We start from the raw sequence: 16,320 nt of genomic DNA on the forward strand, positions 1-16,320 counted from the left end.
TTTCTACGATCCTATGACACACGCATTTTGAAAAGTACTTTTCAAAATTAATAACTGCTTGCGCCTAGATGGATTTTACACTTTCCAATCCTAGTGCTATTATGTACTTTTCAATTCTAGTGTTGTTATATTCTTTTCAAGTCTCCAATGTTAGTATCTGTTTAGGTACTAATTTTGAAAGACAATACCTGCTTTTTTATTGATCGTAAGAAAAATATTGTGCACAACTTGTGTTGAAAGTGACTTTTCATACACTCGTGTCTGTGAAAAGTGACTCGTGTATGTGAAAAGTGCCACTTTCAACTCTTGTTGTGTAAGATACCATAACAGCTTACAATATCAGGTTTTTCTTTCAGAAATATGAGTCCTGGAAGAAGCCGTCTTATGTTGGAGTTAGCTTCAAAGAAGCATACTGTCGAGATATCATCATCATATTGCATGTCGACTAGCAACAGAATTATACGCTCTTTCACTCCATTACCAGAAAAAGTATTTGACGAGTCAACTTCTTCAACTAACCTGTTACCTGTCGTAGAACCAGAACTTCCTTCAGAAGAATGTGAAGAGATGGCTTCGCTTACTACGCTGATGCCTTGTGTTACAGAACAACTACTACTACCTGAATTATTATTGGCAGAAAATATACTTAAGGGACCGGCTTCGCTGACTACCTTGTTACCAGTTGTAGAATCAGCACCCGACTTTGGTAGATTCAAGCATCTTGTACTATTTCAAATAATATTATCGTAGTAGTTAGTCAAATCAATACTGACGAACTAGAAATTGAAAAAGGTGACCAAAACGATATTGACAAAATAGGAATTTAAGTAGGTGGCCAAAAGGGTACTGAAGAAATGGAAATTGAAATAGGCGGTCAAAACGGTACTGAAGACATGGAAATTGAAAAAATGGAAACTGGAAAAAGTGGTCATGACGTTACTGAAAAACTGAAACACAAGGAAGATGTAAATATTAGTTCAACTTGAGCTTCTGGAGTTTGACGAAACAAGAAAGAAGAAATTACATTTTGGCGTCCTGATCATGGCTGAATGTTAAGAAGCGCCGTCAAACTGATGAAAACCACAGAAAAAAATAATACATTTAAATATTTTCTGAAGGATGAAAAAGGTGAATCCAAGGAAGTTTGTAAAATATTTTACCTAACCACACTTGGGTCTCATAAAAACAATGACAGGCTCTTACACGATGTTTTTTTAAAGACCCCCAAAAATATGATTCAAGCCGAAGCCAATAGAAGAGGAAAAACGCAAAATGAATACAAAATCGATGACGACATGCTTAAAGAGCATATCTTTTCCTTCATTCCTTCAGTTTCTCACTATAGACGAGAACATGCTCCAAACATATTGTACCTTCCTAGCGACGTTTCAGTTTCGTTAATGTATGGAGATTTCAAGTCCAAGTTACCAGGTAAAAACGTTTCTTATGATTCCTATGGGGTTCGTGTTAAGGAAAGTAATATTTCGTTCGCAAAACTTGGCCATACAAAAGATAACTTTCAAGAAAACTGTATGGTTTGTGATAAATGGCAGTTACATATCAACCTTGCTAAGAAATCTCGAGAGCTTTATCAAGAGCAAGTAAGAAGCATGTCTTCTGATATCGATACCGTTTACGTTTCCGTTGAACTCCAAAAAGTGATCATGCTTCCACGGATAGATGGCTTCAAAAGAGTTATCTTCAGTAAAAGACTCATTGCCTATAATGAAAGTTTTGTTGCTCTTGGCAGTATAAAGACATTACCACCTTTTGCATTCCTATGGAATGAATCGATTTCCGGACGTAATAAGGAGGACATAATTAGCGCTTGTTTTGCTTTTATGCTAAGCCAAAGCGATGTCAATTGCTTCGTGTTTTGGTTGGATAATTGTTCGAGCCAGAATTGGTGCTTCCTGACGTTTTTGGTTAGAATGATAAATTCTGCAGATATATCAGCCAGAAAAATTGTGGTGAACTTGTGGTGGGAAATTGTGGTGAGCCTGGTCATAGTTTTATGGCCGCTGATAGCTTTCACCACCAGATAGAACTCTCCTCAAAAAGACAAGAAAAAATATCTGACTTTTATGATTTTGTGAAAGCGGTTAGTGAATGCAGAATGAAAAACAAACCTCAAGTCAAAATTATGAATGTTACTGATTTTTATCTATGGAAAGATTTAAGATCTCAGCAAAAAGTAGAAAGCGACAGCAACCAACCTCTTCTGGCAAATATAAAACAGCTAAAAGCAAAGCGTGGATCATTTTTCCTGAAATACAAAAAATCGTTTGATTCAAACGAAAAATTCAAGACATTAGATTTCTTGCGTAAAAATGCAATGAAAAATCTGGCTTATTATTCATCCCAGACTGTGTTTCTGGACCACGAGGCTTTCCCAAAAGTAAGAAAGATGACCTAGTTGAGTTGTTGAATGGTATCATTCCTGCAAGCAGGCAAATATTTGGGAAAAATCTACCCGAATGCGTAAATCAATAAATATTATTTACCTATGGATATTTATGAAAAATGTTTGTATTATTGAAATAACGCAATAAATCTTTTTGAGATAATTTTGATTTCTTTATTTTTCAATAAATTTTTTTATTTAATGAACATACTACTATAAACTATACTAATTTATAACTACTACTATAACTACTACTACTAACTAATACTACTACTACTACTATACTAACTACTACTATGAACTATACTAATTTATAACCCTCCGTGCTAGTGATAAACGCGGCAAAATAGAAAATCCACACTTACCGCGTTTATCCTTAAAATATTACTCTATATCAATAGAAAATATTGCGGTATGTGGAATTTTGAGAAAAATATAATAATTTTTTAAATTTTAGCTATATAAATAATAAAGAGCCTTTGCAAAAAAAGTTATTCATTCACCATGAAAATTTAAGTTTGATGACACACATCACATTTGAATAATCTTCAGTTTTTCAACTATTGATAGATGAACAGAATGAATTGATATTTGTCACCATTATACATCTCAAATGGAAACTTATGTAACAATAATAATAGTAATCATCATAATAGTAATGATAATAATATTTATGCTGATGAACCCGGTTTAGTTTTCGACACTGAACGAGGTAATAATAACTTTGTCACTGAGATGGAACTCGTTCAGCAAAATGTTCATACAAAAGCCGCAGAGATCACCTGACTTCTGCCGCAACACAAGGATAAGCCAATGCATAGGGTCTTCTTCTATAACATTGAAGACTTCGGCTCATCAAAGAGCCTAACTTTCGCTGGGCTGAAGTCGGAAACAGAAGGGTTCATCATGGCCTGCCAGGATGGTGTCTTCAACACCTCAGTCTACCGCAGTCGTGTGATGTGTATTGATGTTCCTGATACAAGCAGGACCTGTCGCGAGTCGTCCGCTTTTGGCATGTCCAGCATATGCGGTCTCGGCTTATTTCCATCGACATAACGCGATCCTAAGAGTGCTTTATTACCACATGAGGCACTATTACGGACTTAACAAAACATCGATGTTGCCCAAAGCTTCGGGAGACATTGAATCCGTTGTGGGAAACAAGGAGTGCCGGATTTGTTGAAACTTTTCGTTTCCCACCCTCAGGCTCATAAAAAAATAATAATGTAGTCTAACTCGACCACCAGACTCTCGAATCTCAAAATCATACCGGCTAGCTGCATAAAGGCAAAAATCTTAGCCGGTGAAATGCAGAGGGTAGTCATTCTTGGCTCACTTTAGTTACATTATTGTTATCCCTATATCTGTCAGCAATAATTAGTTAATGAGTAGATTTCTCATTAGGCAATTCCTTGAAGAAACTGAAAAATATACTCCTTTCGTAATTTATAAGAATCGCGCTTATTACACTTGTTTACTGCCACTTGTAAACTCGTCGCTTGCTCAAACTTGGAAACTAATCTCAAATCTGTCGTTTTCCCGAAACGACTTAATATATACAATATTTACGACAATTGAACTGTTTCCTCAGTTCTTGAAATTCTTCAAGCTCACTTGAGAACCCCGACACATTACCATAGGAACAATACGATGATACATAGAAAAGTCGTATCATCACAGAATGATGAAAATTATAAAATTTCACCAATGTGTTACTCCTCAGTGAGAGAAATTTCAGTGCTTCATTCTTCGCTGAGAATATAAATGAATTTTACTGGAATACAATCATTTCAGTCTATTTTTTCTTATCGTCAAGCTCTATTTCATGATTGAAACTGTTTTTCTTTTCTGATTGATTCTATTCAACCGACTCGATTCCCTTTGTTTCTACAAATTATATGATCTCAATAACTACCAGATAACTATAACACAGTAAGTGGATTATCTTTTCCAGAACACGCCGGAGATTAATTAAACATGCGTAGGTTTCATAGGAATGGAAGGTAAATAGCAGATTAATACCCCTAAACAAATGTCAAATGAACAATTCCGTTGTATGTTTTACCCTTTCATAAATAATAGATTCACTCGTATAACCACTCAAAATTAATTATAAATTACGGATTTTGGCTGAAAATTCAAATCCTATCAGGAAGTAGATGAACGCAAAATATATATGTTATATCCCAACATTTAACATATATAATGTACTTTTCTACTCCTTCTCTTTTCTGTGTATTATTCACTTATATTTTTGTGACTGGACGAGTAGAAATATTTTTTTGGTAGAAGATTCGAAGTTTTTCATCAAGTTTTTGGAGTTTTTTCATCGTTCAAAAAAGAACGGAGAAACTGAGAACTGAGATTTTCAGATTCATTTTGTAGGCTGCAATCTGACTTCATCTTCAAAATTAGAAAAAAAAAGAATTTTCCTGTTTATACAGCTAGGAGTGGGAATAGTGTGGGGCCCTACCACGACCACAACCGAATCATATAAAAGTCGAGTTGCGACCCTGAACCTCACTCAGTATAAGAAAGCACATCAAGATTAATTCCGAAAAAATCGCATCCCTATCACTTGATGATGAAAATAATTGAACGGATGATGAGTAATCGAATGTGGGTGAAATGGTTCCCAACATGGAGGAAGTTGCGAAAGAGGAAGTTGAGATCATTGAAGATGGGGCTGATGATTTTTTCAAAGCGTCCTCAAAAGAGCTATAGAACATGAAGTCAGCAAATAATCCAACCCTAAGTTTCCATCCAGAGAATGTGGATGACGACTCAAAAACCCGAACTGTCCACAAGGATATTTCATGAATATGCCTTGCATCAAATTCTCGAGTAGCAGAAGCCAAATCTGTAGCAGGAAAGAAAACAAACTTTTCCTGAAAAGGTAGCAAATGCTCACGCTCCAACAATAATTCATCCAAACCAGAGGCGAAGAAGTCTTGCCTCGCTGAATTAAATGTATTATCAGGTATATCGACTAATCAACTGGAATTTGTTTAGCATGTCACTGTGACTGCCGCGGAATACTTTCCAAGGTTCTAGAGCTTCACAATTCGGCTTGGTTGGTTCACACGTTATTTATAAAGATCAGGAGAGTACCTCCTGGCTGGTCTACTATCCTACAGTCTGTGTTTTGATCACCAAGTGATCATCTTCAAGAGGAAGATCAAACTAAATAGACTTACAATGTTACAATGTTACAATGTATATTTACAATGTTACAATATTAAAACAAGTCATATCCTACAGAGTCTTTAGGAAATCCAAAAGGCAAAGTCGAGAGTTGGGAAAAGTCTGGAATTTACGAAGCTAAATGTAAGGACTGCGATGCAAAATAATATGGACAGACAAAAAGATCTATTAAAATGAGATATAAGGAACACTTAGCACACCTAAAATATGGAAGAACTGAAAAATCAGCAGACGTCCATCATAGTTTGCAACAAAACCATTCCATTGACTTTAGTTCATTAAGATTAGTTAGACAAGTTAACAACAACAGCCATCTAGATGCCTATGAGTGTGTAGAACCTGACTATTACATAAGGACACATTGTAAAATTAATTTAAGACTAGTAGATGAGGTATTATTGTGAAATTGATTTGACATGCAGGTACCTAGAAGAAGTATCTATGGTATAAATTTGGATAACTTTGTAAGTATATTTAGTTTGACCTTCCTCTTTGGTGATCGAAACACGAAACTCCAGTTATACTTTATTTTTCATCTATTTTTATTGTAGCTCTGAAGATGGCGAAATACGTCGCCGAAACGTAGGAATTCAAACTGTGAATTATTGAGGACGCGTTTAGAGTCCAACTCCCAGTGAATAACTGGCAATCATTTGGACGTGAAAAAACTGAATCAACATACTCATTAAAATATTACGACTCAGAAGTGATTCACAGTCTTGTTGGATAGAGGTATCATACAGCTAAACAGTCGCAGTTTTGTAAACTTACCAGTGAAAATCACAGTGAACTATTGAATTTTTTATATGGATTTTCATCAAGCTTCTGCAAGTTCAATTACATCTTCAAAACTGCCATGCTGATGAGCTATGACAATTTGAATACCCCCTTCCACTGATAGGTATTTAAATAAACAAGTACCTGCCTACGTAGAATTGCTCTGTAACGAGTGCAACATGGTAGCTATTCAAGTAGGATTGGTAAAAACTTGAAACTCAAGACGAAATCGTTCAATTTTCTTGAAATACGTTGGTTTTGATAATTTTTAATGCTTCCGCAATGTAAGTAAATGATTACATTAGTGCATACATTTCGCATACGTGCGTACATTTCAGTTTGCGCATCTCAGCACTTCGACCGTTGCCAAATCGCCTTCGATGATGTCTGCCGCAGTAGCAGACGAAACGTAAAAAATCCTGAAGACTACGGCTAATAAACCCAAAAACACTGGATAATTCTGATGAGGAATTCGTTCGTAGTTTGACAAATATTGTAATTTTTTTAACTGCATATCTCTGAAACTCTCTGAAACGTAGTTCAGAAACATGAATCGAATGCAATATTATTCCCTACATCATTTAGACTCTTTTTTGTAGCACCAAAAAAAAATATAATCTTAAATCTGGAGCAGGTGTTCAACTTTTTCGATTATTTTTAGATAGAGTAACTGATGAACCATTTTTGTCATTTACGCTGATGACATAATAATAATGATTCGTCTTTATTATTTCCAATATTATGTAGTCAACAGTTTTTATACAATGAATTTTTTTATTACAGGAAAATAAAAGGCGAAGTTCAGTTCATTTTCATCGCAATAAAAATAACCTGTTGATTTATGAGAAGAACGAATATATTCTCACCTCGAAATGTGCCAATGTTGTGGAAGCCATATCAAGTTGATACGAGTCAATGACTCACTTGTCAAAAACAGTGAAAAGACGAAGTTCCTTGGAATCATTATAGTGAGAACTTTGACTGTCAAAGCATCATAAGCAAAATCAATTCTCTTGGATATATGTTCAGAACTCTAAGACTAGTTCTAAAAAGTCCTCGAATAATAATGTTGTATCACAGCTTAGCAGCTTCTACTATGAGATATGATATATGTTTGTGGAGCAACTCAACAATGTACCATGCAGACCAATTTTCGAAGAATTAGGTGTTTTCACTCTGTCTTCATTCATTTATTCATTCATTTATTTATTTATTTATTTCATACACTATTCTACAGGATGAACCCAATTACAGAATAGGGAGTAACAGTGGCATCAAACAGAACTGTCGGTTAGCTGAGGAATGTTTTTTGATTTGTATAATCTGGCAGTTCAATATATCTAGGACATGACTAACAGAACTAGAGGTATCGCACATTGTATAAATTGGAGATTTTTTCATTATATTTGTACGCGGAGTGTTGAGATAAAATGTGACACCATTTCTAGATGACTGTCCAGGAAACCAAAAATTAACCATATGTAACAGTTGAGAGCAGGTGATGATATTGTTTATGACCTTGAATAAAAAAGAAATTAATAGTCTATACGCCTTACCTCGAGGCTACAAAATTTGTGAGTTACAAGCAATTCATGATAGGGTATTCCTACAGTAGGATACGTGCCTTCAAGTTCAAAAGACATATATTTTGGGAAGCGCCTCTATGGGGCTTCTAGTTGATTTATATGAACCTGATAGTAGGGACTCCACACGACAGATGCATATTCCAGATCGAAAAAAAGTGAAATAAAGTAATTTCAATGTTGAATCTTTTTCGAAGTCTTTTGTATTTCTAACTCAGAATCCATACATGCGATAACCTGCTGTTAGAGTAGTGTCAATAAGTTTATTGAAAGAGTAGAATGAATCAAAAGTAACACCTAGATCAGTGAGTGTATCAGGACGCTTCAGAACTTGATTGTTTATGACGTAGTTGTGTAAATTCAAGTTTGTTACCAGTGAGTAGTTTATTACATTACATTTAGATAAGTTGAGAGATAGATTATTCTTCCGACACCATGTAGCAACGCGATTTGAATTCAGGGCGAGACGTTCGCAATCATATTGTGATAGAGTTGCAAGTCATCTGCGTATAAAAGGAAATTGACATCAATATCAGCTCCGATATCATTAATGAACATATTGAACAGTAGGGATCCTAGATTTGATCCTTGCAGTACAGCAGATACGGCTATTAATCGATAGACTCGAGGCCATTGAGTTGGACGTACTGCTCACGGTTGTAAAAATACGATTTGAAGAGGGTAATTAATTCATTGGATAACCCAAAAGTCGAAAACTTGATGAGCAGGATGCTATGGTTAAGTCTGTCGAACGCTTTAGAAAAATTTGTATAGATGACATCAGTCTGATGCCATCTCATAAAAATACACTAATAAAAAATAGGCAAACAAATGATAACTATGAGTCCATTTTTAAATACAAAGTGACAACCAATGCTCCTCCACACCCAGGCCTGAAACTATTTAATAAACTTCACTGTGATATAAAACAAAAATCAGTCAACACAGTTAAATTCAAAAAACATTTGGAGAATATTTCATTAGAAAAGTGATTTTACTTACTTGCTGAGTTTTACGAGGAATACTCTAACAGTTATTGCTTTTGTGCATAAGCTGAGGTTAATGTATCAACGTTGTGTATGTGGAGTTATTATTTGTACATACTTTTCTTTGTAATTTCATATTTTCTGTATATTTTGTTTGTATGATTATATATTTTTTTATGATCTAGGATGAGCATGACTTTTCTTATATAAGTTGTGAGTTTTCCAGAAAGAAAATAAATCTCACTACTATTACTATATTACTTCCTTTCCGCGGTCTACGTATCCTGTGCAAAGTCACCCTGATCGAACCCTGAGTATAAAAAGTAATATCCTAAAACCTCATCCCTTGTTTAAGATAGAAGAACATATAGTTTTTGACTATTATAGACTATGCTTCCGAGGATCAAAAAGAAAACTTTTGATTCCATTATAGATTCATCAAACCCCGATGGATATATACCTTTTTTGAATCACCCTTAACTGGACGACGTATCGATCCAGATTTCTATAACGACTTATTTTTCACTTCATTGTTACAAGTACAACGCTCAATATTTTTCCTCGTTAATACATTATTAATCTTTTCAACCTCATTGCGCTTGAACCTCCACCAGTTATTCCACGGCCGCTTCCAGCTCGTTTAAATAATTTACAACCGTAAAATTACACACAAGTTACCGGAGAATTAGAGGGCGTGAAACTGCATATATTTCACGAAAAAATCACCCGGCTTATAGAGCATATGAAACCGAAAGTTTTAAATCCTCGGTTTGTGCAATAGTAACAGGGAAACGTTAAAATCGGACGCGCAAGCTTCAACCTACTCGCAGTTGCTTTCCGCGCCACAGTATCAGTTTGTCTGCAAGCCATATCGCTCCGCACTCAACCCGGTGTTTCATCGCGCGCCAATGTGACTGGATTATTCACTCGGTGAATCGCCCTTTCGCGGTCTAATCAACAAGTTAGGTGCGAGGTGTTACTTTCTCAAAATGGGCCAGCTTTCGATCCTGTGCTTGTTCGTGACTGTGTGTGCTTCTGTGTGCGGATATTCCTGGCCAAGTGACGAAACTACCACAAGACCCTCGCAATTCAAAGACTTCCACACGGACCCTCTAGTCGTCGAAACAACCAGCGGGCTGGTTAGAGGATACTCAAAAACAGTTCTGGGCAGAGAGGTGCACGTATTTACCGGAATACCTTTTGCCAAACCCCCCATAGAGCAGCTCAGATTCAAAAAGCCCGTCCCCATTGACCCTTGGCACGGCATCCTGGACGCTACAAAGCAGCCCAATTCCTGCTTTCAGGAACGTTACGAGTATTTCCCGGGATTCGAGGGGGAAGAAATGTGGAACCCCAATACGAACATCTCAGAGGATTGTCTCTATCTCAACATCTGGGTTCCCCAGCGGTTGCGTATCAGACATCACGCTGACAAACCTACAATCGACAGACCGAAAGTTCCCGTACTTATTTGGATCTACGGTGGTGGTTATATGAGTGGTACCGCAACCTTGGACGTTTACGACGCTGATATCATCGCCGCTACGAGCGACGTTATAGTGGCTTCAATGCAGTATCGTTTGGGATCCTTTGGTTTCCTCTACCTCAACCGATATTTCCCTAGAGGAAGCGATGAGACTCCTGGTAACATGGGGCTCTGGGATCAAATTCTAGCTATACGTTGGATCAAAGACAACGCTGCTGCATTCGGGGGTGACCCTGATCTAATAACGCTTTTTGGTGAATCTGCAGGAGGAGGATCGATTAGCATCCATCTGATAAGCCCTGTCACAAAAGGGCTCGTTCGCAGGGGTATCATGCAATCGGGCACCATGAACGCTCCGTGGAGCTACATGTCCGGTGAACGCGCAGAACAAATCGGTAAAATTCTCATACAGGACTGTGGCTGCAACGTTTCTCTTTTGGAAAATAGTCCGCGTAAGGTGATGGACTGTATGAGAGCAGTGGATGCTAAAACAATCTCGCTACAACAATGGAACTCCTATTCCGGGATTCTCGGTTTTCCTTCTACTCCCACCATCGAGGGAGTGCTACTACCCAAACATCCCATGGATATGTTGGCTGAAGGAGATTACGAAGATATGGAAATTCTGCTGGGGAGCAATCACGATGAAGGTGAGTCGATGTTCAGACAACTATCCTCTATACCAAACAATTTTGCAGTTCAAAATGTACGATCAGTTACCAGTGTCATAAAGTTTCAAGTTTTTGAAATTTGGTATAGCCCAATAGTAGGTATATACGCCTTCGTAAATTCAGTCGATTAGGTTAGGTTAGGTTAGGTTAGCTTAGTAAAAGGCCGTTTGAAATTTTTCGTAACAGGAACAATAATATTCAATAATTTTCGAAACGGTTCTGATAGATGAAAATATTTGTGGAACTGTTACAAAAAATGTAATAGAAGTGCTATATAGGTTAAACAATAGCAACCAGTTTCATGTGTTTATTGAGAATTGACCAAATTAACAGAAGCACTGTCAGGTTTTCATTGATGCATGTGATGGTTGTCTTGAAAAAAAATTGTATCTAATAGTTACATGGTTGTTCAATTTACCGTTCTGCTCTATAGGTTCCAAACGAGAATGGCTCTTCAATTGCAATAATTTCGTCACTTACCAAATCCATTGGTGATTAAATGAATATTGGATATGCTTTGGAATATGAAAAAAATAATAACGTCACTTCATTTCATTCAAGAACAAAATGCATCTATGTCAAGGAGAGTAGGATGACTTACTGACAAAATGATTATTACAAACAGAAATTTGAAACTCCTATCAGTGATCTTACAGAGTAGATTCTGGCGAAACCTGCCGAAAAACTTGATGGCTAATATCACGACGAGCATTTTATATGCAAAAGATATTCCTGTAAGTTTTTTCACAAAGGAAAATCTTGCTCTTTGTTTTTTCAGTACCAGAATATGTCTGAAATCCATCCGGTGATCACCTATAGACTGATATAGGAGCATTACTCCTTATCAGTACAGGACAGATCTAACCAAAGTACCTGTGTGTCTGGGACTCGATTCACTCCGTTGATGCTTCCGCATGTACAAGAAGATATATTTCAATATTCGTTGTAGTATCAGCCGAAGAAGTGATTAATTCCGTAGGAAAGTTGTGGAAGGTGAATCATTTTTCATGCACTTGGCTGAATTATTCTCATGAAATCCGTTATTTTCTCTTCCATATTGTTTGAAGCTGCCAGTGATTTCACAAAATCATTTTAATCGCCACTCAGCTGCATTCACACGAACAACCCTCGTGAAAACCTTTCGAAGTGAAATATTCAGAGCAGATAGTTGTTGGTTCACAGATGGATCAAAAACACCCACCGGTTGTGGTGCAGGTGTTTTAAGTCGCAGACTCAGGACAGAGATGTCTTCCTGCCTAGGAACTTACGCGACTGTATTTCAAGCGGAAACTTACGCTACTGAATTGTGTGCGAAGAGATTGGATAAATCCAACTCACACACAAGTCAATAAAAATATTCTCGGACAGTCAAGCGGCGTTGGAAGCTCTTGGCTTCTACCGAGCAACGTCTAAATTGGTAGCAAATTGCCAAAAACGACTCTCCTCGATAGGAAGACTTAACAGATTGTCACTGGTCTGAATTTTTGGTCATACTGGCCTGGAAGGTAATAAAGCTGCTGACTCTCTTGCAATGGAGGGTGCTGCAAGAGGCTTCATCAGAACCGAACCTGTCATTGGCATAGCTTTGGGTTTTGCCAACATTGAATATCTGGATGGCAAGAAGATTTATGGACTTCTGGCAGAATCTTCCAGGATTGGCTCACTCCAAGGCGTTTATCCACCCTTCGAAGCTTGATACCTAACAGTTGTTGGAATACAGCAGGGATGAACTACGTTGTCTAACAGGCCTTCTTACCGGCCACTGTCATTTGAATCATCATATGCAGAGACTTGGACTGTCGAAAGACAGTGTGTGTCGCCTCGGTTTGAAAAATAATGAAACAGCAGAGCATATACTTTGTGCCTGCCCCGCTGGGGACCGAATCAGGTTCTTAGAGTTCGGCAGATCCGTAATCTTACCATCTGACCTGAAAGACCACTCACCATACAGACAAATCGGCTTCGTTGAGAAGTTGGGTTCATTTGGCCGAGTGTGAATAAGTGTGAGCCACAATAAACCCTTGCGGGTTGCGGTGGAGGGTTGAATAGACCCACTCACTTCAAACCTAACCTAACCTAATACATATACTGGAAAAAGATTCGAAAGCTACCACTGATGATTCTATCATTCGCATTGTACTTTAAAATGAGGGGGTTAGTGAGATCATCGCGCTCGCTGCCAGGAGAAGCCATGCGAAAGCAAGAGCAAAACTCTCATCAAAGTTTTAAAAGATAATGTAAAAACTTCTAAGAATCGAGTACATTATTGATGACAGGTTCAAAACTTCATAAATATTCCTTGCAAGAGGACTTTTCAGGTTAAACATGTGAACCGATATCTGAATTCGATAGAACAATGTTATTGTACTGAAATCTCATAGCTGTCATATCTACTTTATTTGAGTGAATTTCGATAATTGATAGAGTAATATGTAGTTGAGGAGTATGAGTCGTTTTTCAGATGCGATGGCTACCGTTCAATACAAAATTGAGACCTGACCATTTGTATTCTTTACTTGTTCAGGAAATGAATTCAATGAAGAATCAAAGAATGAAGGTCATTGAGATAATTTTTCTATGACAAAAAGATCTATTATATCCGCTGGAAAAACAGGAGCTGAACATCAAGAAATTACAAAGAAAGAAATTGAAATTTCTCGAACAATAACAGCTTGAACCAGTTGACGACCAGAATCATTTGATTGATTGATATCAAACTGCTGGTAAATGTAATTAATGAACTATTTCATAGATGTATCCTTCATACTAGCAAAATATTCAGCGATGGGAATATATAACCCTTGAATATTTTTATGATTATTCTGATGTATTCCACTTTTATATTTGAATACGGAATGGAAATCATTTCTGCTTCATGGTATGATCAGTTTCCAGTTGAGCATTGTGGTTTTCATTCAAAACTCACTATTTTTTGTTCAGTTGTTTGAATAATGCGACCAACTCTGACTCATTCATGTCATACCCTTTTTGCGACTGATGTGTTGTATAAGGAAAACACGAAATATTGTCTGTCATTGTCGTGCTATAATCTAACGTTGAGAGGTAAGACCTCGTCAATCCTTGGCTTGCACAAGTTTAACTTCTGAGGGTTGTCGTTCATATGGGGTGACAACTTCTCAACGGAAAACAGATTTCGATAGATTTCAGTTGAAAATGTGGATGATATTCAATAACTACCATGCTTATAATTCATCATTACCATGTTCACTGTTCTGATTCAATCATGGATCTAAAGAAATTCAACATATAGTTTGCAGAACGATAAAAAATATACCCAATTAGTAATCCAATGCAAGCCAGGTAGCCAGGCGGTTTGACGTTTGTGCTTTGTTCACTCAGTCAATCGGCCGATGTGTGAGTCGCTAGTTCAAGCCGCAGGCTGAACGCTTGATTTTCACTTGCTATCGTCCGACCTGTGTTATGTATCACACGTTAAAAGGTAATTTCCTCGTTAATCCTTAGCTCGCACAAGTTTCGACTTCTGAGTATTATCGTTCGTAGCGATGCGACAGCTGGTTAACGAAAAAAACATAATTCAAACATATTTTTGTAAAATAGATACACTTTGTGTATATATTTTTCAGAATATGAAGTATCTACAATTTTTGATCGACTTTTTTGTGTTTTTTTCATCTTCCAAATAATATAAAAATTGTCAAATGAAAAAACTTCTTAGAAATCTATCGGGAAACTTTAGAAAAAGAAACGAGCCACAGCAAAAAAAACTAAAAGGTGGATTAAACTCTATTCAAGTCATGATAAGTAGAACATTTTCCTTGTTGAAAATACTTTGAATTTACGCAGTACCTAACTTATCGGGGTGAACTAAAATGTTTGCCTCCCCTACACTTGTATGCAGTTCTTCATTGTAATATTGATATTTTTCAGGTTGTGTTTTTCTCTAGGAAAAATGACACGTTAAATATAAGGGTTACATTGTATGACTTGAAGAATTGGATTACGATTGGAAGAACGATATCATTTCTTTTCTCTATAGTTCTGATTTCAGTTTTGCAGTTTTGCCAAATGATTTTTTTGAGTTGAACAGTATGCAAGTTTTCAGTGATCTAGGATTCGGTGATTGATTTTGTGTGTCCAAAAAGTTCCATCTGGACCAATATAGGTGTTTAAAATTGTCGATGGATCATAGAGGCAAAATAATTGGGAGAACTTTCTTGTTTTGGTGCCCCTTCTGTGGTAAGGATGTAGAAGTTTAAACTACAGTTGTTATCGTTTAGAGTTGAGCCCTATACACATATATCTGAAGGACATTGCTGAAGAGAACTGTAAATAAACACGTAAAAGTTAGAAGGCGAAGAAAACATTCAATCTTTCTTCAGAATCTTGAACAGTTCCACATTCTTTTCTGCGCATGTGTTCGACCTTATGTTTCACGTTGGCGAATTGCCTCTGCATTTATATCAGACAAGTGAATCTTCATTTTGCCATATGAGAGTTATATAATTGCACCTTCTCATGATTGGTATTGCAACCTTTTTGAAATTTTTTCAATAAATCATCTCATTGATATGGGATGATCAGGTTTTAAGAGCAAAATAAAGTACTTATTGACTTGAAACGAATTACTAAAATGAGGGGATATTGAAAAAATATTAAAATTTAAATCATTGGGAGCACTAACCTGGTTATTACGTTGATTGGTTATTTCCGTCATTCCTAAATAATATCAAAAGTATGGTAGGGCAAGAATCGTATGTGAAGGGTCATTATTCAATTGAGCAGTAAAATTTAAAAATATGAGAGTGACGAGGTAACAAACAAATTAAAGCAATAAAGCTCAATAACAAGTAACGCGCTTGCCGCCTATGCATTCATGAGTAATAATTTTGTGGATTTGACTAATTAGATGAGCTATAACTTCCTCCAAGAAAGAATGTCATCCATCAAATAGGAAGGAACAATAATATATAACTTTTTTATTGTTTATCGTTCTCCATTCTGATTGCTAATGAAGTTGTTTAATAAGCTGAAGGCAATTCTACTGATTATAACTCTGGTGGTTTCTACAGTGATGATTTCGCTATATACCACTTTGTATCAGGTTATACTGTCAACTGACAGACAAAAACTCCTACTTAAAAAATCGTGTCCAACTCTGAAAAGTTACCTACATACCTGAAAATTCAAGACTAATCAGAACCAACAATTTCATTGAAAACAATTACTA

General features: G+C 36.6%; 1 protein-coding gene across 1 annotated transcript in view; it reads left to right on the top strand.

Annotated features, from left to right (window-relative positions):
* The first annotated feature begins 9,733 nt into the window (after positions 1–9,733).
* Ace (Acetylcholine esterase) overlaps positions 9,734–16,320 on the top strand; it is a 488,528-nt gene continuing 481,941 nt past the window's right edge. The window contains 1 exon segment of the mRNA XM_074169648.1: positions 9,734–11,090. Coding sequence (XP_074025749.1) covers positions 9,944–11,090 — 1,147 coding nt within the window. The 5' untranslated portion in view covers positions 9,734–9,943.

The sequence above is a fragment of the Leptinotarsa decemlineata genome, unplaced genomic scaffold (genome assembly GCF_025532065.1).
Source record: "Leptinotarsa decemlineata unplaced genomic scaffold, Ldec_3_MD MMD2_P_RNA_scaffold_5, whole genome shotgun sequence".
In the NCBI taxonomy this organism is placed as follows: Eukaryota; Metazoa; Arthropoda; class Insecta; order Coleoptera; family Chrysomelidae; genus Leptinotarsa; species Leptinotarsa decemlineata.